The following is a 6,000-nucleotide window of genomic DNA, read 5'->3' as shown; positions in this document are numbered from 1 at the left end:
GTTGCAGCAGAGCCTCTTTCCTTCTTTATTTTCACCATCATTTGATTATGAAAGAAACAACAATTCATGATTTGGCTTGATAGAAATCTTTTCACTATACTATAGCAGGGAACTTCCTCTGTGTTCTTAACTGAAATGGATCACACTCAAAGTCATATGTCACAAAAAAATAAATAAAGAAGCAACACAAAAGTTTGACTCCGGCTCTGTAATCATGTCAAACCTTTATTCCCTTTAATGCTGAAACTAAAGCGTGCTTTCACAAAATAACCTCACAGAAAAACCAGGCAATAACGCAGCCGTGAAGGGAGGACAAGCGTTCACAGAATCATAGAAAAAATAGTACAAACGCTAAAACACAGCAAAAGCCAAGATGAGTTACAATCCTCTGTGAAACATCTGCATGTGATACAATATCCGTCAACTAAACATAGTGCAGGTGACATGAAGTATTTACATTAAATGCAACTGTACACACGTCATGTTAGAGGAAAATAGAGATGTGGGAGGACTTAACCTGTGAGTGGACGAGCCAGCCCAGAGGAAACGAAACGGGACTCGTAACGTTTACTGAGTTTGGATATCTGATTGAACAGTGACTATAATGCTACTGCATGCTGAGCTGCCAGAGAGCCGTTAGGGAACAAGAATTCTGCACAAGAGCAGACAGATTAAAGAACTCGTCTACAAACGGCTTCAAAAAGTTAAGGTGGGCATCGGCAGTTCATTAAAATAATTAATTTCTGCTTGATTAGAAACATAAAATGAATTCTGGCCTCTTCAGCCAAGCAGTGCGAGTGAGTTTAACTTTAAGGCTCTTTATTGGCCTTTTCTTGGCGTTGGGCAGAGTTTGGGTTCATCTGATTTTGTCACATGACTTTTGTTTTCAGCCTGTCTGGATTGAGCAGTCTCCTTACACTCTGTGTGTACTTTTTCATTTTGTTACCACACAAACATTCAGCCTTGTTCCAGTCAGGAAAATTCAGTTTGTGTGCACACCTGGTAATCCACGTTTGTGTGTGTGTGTGTGTGTGTGTGAGTGTGTGTGTGTGTGTGCGTGTGTGTGTGAGCATATATTCACATCTTTGTGGAGACCAAAAATGGGAAGTTTACTATACTTGTGGGGACCAAAATCCTGGACCCCACAAGTTTGAAGGCATTTTTGAGACTTAAAATGTGGTTTTAGTGCCAGGGTTACAATTGGGTTATGGTTAGGGTAAGGGGCTAAGGAAAGCATTACGTTAATTAGATGTCCCCACAGATTTGAAAACCTGACGTGTGTGTGTGTGTTGTCCTCTTTGGGCAGTCGTGCTTGATATGAACATTTTAAGGCATTTCTGAAGCCAGTCCAGTGACTGACAGGATAACTGAGCTATGCCCCCGCACGGAGCTGCCAAAAAGGCCTCGGCTCTTCTTTCACAGTCTCAAGGGAATTGTTTCTGAGTGCTGAAGAGTGCATTCTTCTGCCACTCTGGGCAAAAGAAAAAAGAAACAGGGGTTAAGGGGTACAATGTGTGACTACTACAATACATTCTGCAGTGTTGAATGCTGTTGGCTCCATGTAGGCAGTGGAAGTCCAGTTAGCCAACAGCTGATGAGTGGAGGTCCAATGAGTCTGAATACCAAAAAAGACCTCAGATAGGTCCCCATGTTCATCTTCTATGGTTTTCCCTTCCAGTAAGTTTAATTTGTGGTTAACCGGACACAGGAAAACATTTACAAAATAAATAGCATACAACACAATAAACACTGCTCAAAAGATGCTCAAAGCAATGGAACAGAATAGCACACATATTTGTTTTTTGTTTTTGTTTTCAAAAAAGGCTTCTATTGGAACAGAATGGTGCTTTTTCCCCACTTTGACAGAATTCATGAAATTTTATGGTGGTGACAAAAGACCATCATAAAACTGTTTGACTGATTGTCTTTTATTAATGCAACACCAAGAATGCTCCAGTGCTAATTGTGTAAATGGGAGTTAAAGTGCTGCCGGGCAAAGAAAGGTCTACTACTACGATGTCACTCACACACAAGTTATATTTTTCTAAATGTAACAGTGAACTTTTCAAATTTCATTACAAATTAACTACTAACTGAGCCTCTTACAGCTTTAAATACTGATACAATGTTACTACTTTATATATATATTTAACACGTGGTCTAATGTGCAGAGTGTATGTTTCTATTAAATTTGATTGATAAAATAAAGAAAAAAGATTACGTTTGATTGTTTGGTGGCAAATTGGATAACATTTCATGTGCAAGTCGTTAACCCTCTCATCAGCCACAACCCAGTCGCCAATCGGAATATTTTATTTCTGTTCTTCTTAAATTGTCTTCCCAGACAATAATGATTCCAACTGATATCAAAAGCTATTTACACTGCTTCCAGAAAATCGGAATAAAGGAACAGGGTTAGGATGACCACCTGTGATGGTTTAGGTCTCAGGGGCCTTAAAACATGGGAATTAGTTATTTTTAATTTGGTAGTAATTAAAAGTGAGTTTATCCAGCGGATTTGAAAGCGCAGTTTTGGTCTAACAGCAATGAGGAATTACATTTTCAACATTTTTAATTTAATAAAATATTGTATAAACTGCAGCCAGTTAAAAATGTCAATGCAGTGTGGCATACCTAGACTGACGATGTTGTCCATGATACAAACACAGTCAAACAATGAATATCACACTTGATCACTGCATGGTGGCTGCATGTGTGCCATGGAGTTTCTTTTTATATCTCTTTATTATACAAAGGAATTCTTATCAGGATTTAAAGTCTAAGGAAGGGAAGGAAGTGCTGACTTTCATGGCTTTACAAATTAAACCATATGTAAAAATGCTGCTTTACCTGTGTAGAAGGTGATGAAACAACATTAATATGAAACTGATATTGACTTTTTTACATTTTGAGAAATAAGTGTAGATTATTTTGCTAACTCGGTTGATTCTCTTAAAAAGAAAAAATGATACTGATGATTAAATTCATGGATCAGTTCAGCTGAATTACGAGAACAAAAATATCCTCTGTCACTGCTCCTGTTCCCTCTCGTTTTTCATGCTGATATATTTAAATCTCCTCTGCTTTAGATATTTGCCACCACATGAAAGGACTAGGATGGAATTCCTCTTGCACTTCCAGGACCGCTGGGTAATCTACAGACTTGGCTGTCATCAGGTTTCTCTTAAAAATATGTTCCTTCTAAAAGGAGGTCTGCAAAATACTTGTAGTAATTTGAATATCGGATATAAAAAGACACACTGATGCTGAGTTGTATTGTCTAAACCACAACATCGGCAGACTTAGCATTTTTGCTGGGATCTGGGTAAACTTATCCATAAGTCCTTTAGGCTATAATATTGTCATTCTAGCAGTTGTATTACCTTAAAAAAAACTATCACAAAATTCTGAATAAGAGCAGATATTAGAACAAGAGTAAGAAAACAAACCTCCAAATGTGAACAGTAAAGAATTTACCACTATGATTGCTAAACTCTGGCTGACATGCACAAGAAAGCTTCAACATCTTTTATCCAATAAACCACCAAACATGTGGGAAATATTACAGTAATTATATATGAGCACAACATTTTCAAAAATGGAGTCTGAAAATCAAAATATGTGTTGATAAACTCAAGCATTCCATCAATAGACATACCAAGTTTTGTTCATGATAATAATATTTTTAATAAATGTAAATATGTTAAATGAGTATTTGAAAACACCTTGATCAATCGGCCTTTCCCGGTGGAGATTATATTCTGTTCAATTCTCTTTTTGTGTGTGTCCATCCTATTTCTGCCCCTTTGGTCATCACAACTTAAAGCATGTATATAAAGCATAAAGTATGTACAGTTGCAGTGACCCTTTGAGGACCTTACAAAGGCATGAATAAAATCAACCATCCAGACAGATTTTCACAATAAAAATAAGGCACATAGAATACATAGATCTATATTTACAGAGGGTATGGCTCCACACACACGTGCACAAATGGACAGTTTTAATAAACATCACAGTATTAAAAAGATGCCAAACCTAAGAGTCTAGTTTTTTCTTTGATAACATCCTTTTTTTTTTTTTTTCATTTTTTTGTCTTTCCTCACCCCTCTGATCACTCCCCCTTGCTCCTAGTTTCATCTTACATTCTGGCAGCCAAGTCGGCCAATTTTGGTAATTTGATATGATACAGTAGAATCACATCAGCGTCACTGACCACCCTGTAGCTTCTCTTATCATTCTTAATCAGAATAATTTTGTTGACTGACTTAATTCTGATGAGTTCACAGGCTGCCGTTTAAGCATATTTCATAAAAAAAGCATATTTCTTGAAAAGCCTTTTGGGACTTTTGTACAAAGGAATTTAATCACGTTATTGCATACTCTGTACTGAGGAAAAATATCCAATCAAATTAGAGTACAGTCTGACAAACCGGCCTGCTCCTTGTAAATTTAACATAAATGAGAACACATATCAATAATTTTTGCAGATTGTTGAATTAATTGTACAAAAAACTATGTGCTCCTACAGCAAAACAAACAATTCACATGATGACACACGATTTAACAAAGTTTTCAGGGACATCTCTGAGGCTGAGACAGAATCAGAACGCTTCTAAACAGTTTGTGTGGGTGTTGGGCTTGTACAGTGTTAGGGGGCTATCTCAATGAATATCAGAAGAATTAAAAAACACACTCTCTGACTAAGGCTTTTAGAGCTCTGCACTGCTTGGATGAGCTCTACAATTCAAAGCTTCTCAAACCGTTGAGGCTCTGAGAGTTTTCGAAACACAGGGACTGTCGAATGTTGGAGATTTCTGGAACGTGCAAAAGTCTCAGGGCACTGACTCAGGCTTCATTGAGTTTATAATCATGTTCTGTAATTCTCAGTCAGCCGGTACTTGCTACAACCTTTCTCTTGGAATGAGGCTGTCACACAACTTTAGAATACTTGGATACGTTTCAAAACATCAAATTTTGCTCTCACAAAGTTCGGGAACATTAGGAAGATATCCAACAGACTGAACAGTTGAATGCTGAAATCCAGAAATGTTAGACGTACTTCCAGAACACAAAAGGTTCAATAATGTTCAGCGGCATGTACAGAATAATGACTCATGTTCCAGTGCTGCGCTTCATGTATGAACCTTTAACAGAAGCCTTTCAGTGAAGCTGTGAACAGGATGTTAAGAAGTTTCTAGAACAATGTGAGCAGGTCTAGAACATATTCTAATGGGGGGCAGCAGAAGTGCTGAGGGCAATCTAAAACCTGGTGCAGTGGGTGCAGGTGTCAGGCATGATGATGTTCTTGCAGAAGTTGTCAGAGTGTGTGGAACAGTAACCTTTCACCTTGTCAATCATCTGGCTGACAGGAAGGATGGAGGACGAGGAGGAAGAGGAGTTGGGCTCCACTTCTGAGGAGGAACAGGATGAGGAGATGCACTTTGGATTGGTTTGTTTGGAGTAGTATTTAGCTACAGGGATGAAAAACACAGAGGGAAACCAGGGTGTTATGACCTAATTATGGATTCGTTCCAGTTATTAGAAGGAAATCTGATTACATTGATACTGTCATTCACGCTGAAAATGTCAATCAAATTAAACATGTTAGCACTTGTTATTTAGCCTTCATGTATTAGTATTACTTCTAGTTAAAAGCTTTGCAAACAGGATACATTAATAAGGTATGTATTATGATCGGGTGGATCATTTGACTCATGTGATTGCTCATCACTTGTTTCTAAACATATGGTAAAACCAACCATTCGGACTGCACTGGTATCATGGTGAACCCTGTAAAATATAAAAACTATATAGACTAAAGGCAGAGGACGAAGAATGCTCTGAACACAAGGTAGAAAGAAAAGGAAGAGAAGACAAAGACCAAGAATGATAATCTGTTAATTAAATTCAAATAGATGTGGACAGACTACTTTCTGGGGAATGAAATTATAAAGAGTACAATCAGTCTCACTGCGATCACCATAATCAGCACAGAGA

The 6,000-nt window shown here is 37.8% G+C and overlaps 1 protein-coding gene across 2 annotated transcripts in view; it reads right to left on the bottom strand.

Moving 5' to 3' along the window:
- Positions 1–207: 207 nt before the first annotated feature.
- adgrg6 (adhesion G protein-coupled receptor G6) overlaps positions 208–6,000 on the bottom strand; it is a 101,561-nt gene continuing 95,768 nt past the window's right edge. Inside the window, exon 28 of one of the 2 annotated variants that reach the window (XM_085432696.1) lies at positions 208–5,474. In XM_085432696.1, the coding sequence (XP_085288822.1) occupies positions 5,263–5,474 (212 nt within the window). In that variant the 3' untranslated portion in view covers positions 208–5,262. The remainder of the gene's footprint in view (positions 5,475–6,000) is intronic. The other variant, XM_085432697.1, reaches the window with a different exon arrangement.

The sequence above is a fragment of the Copadichromis virginalis genome, linkage group LG15 (genome assembly GCF_057382275.1).
Source record: "Copadichromis virginalis isolate Kocher_CV1m ecotype Utaka linkage group LG15, C_Virginalis_male_GT1.1, whole genome shotgun sequence".
Taxonomy (NCBI): Eukaryota; Metazoa; Chordata; class Actinopteri; order Cichliformes; family Cichlidae; genus Copadichromis; species Copadichromis virginalis.
This window is presented reverse-complemented; position numbering and strand designations above follow the sequence as displayed.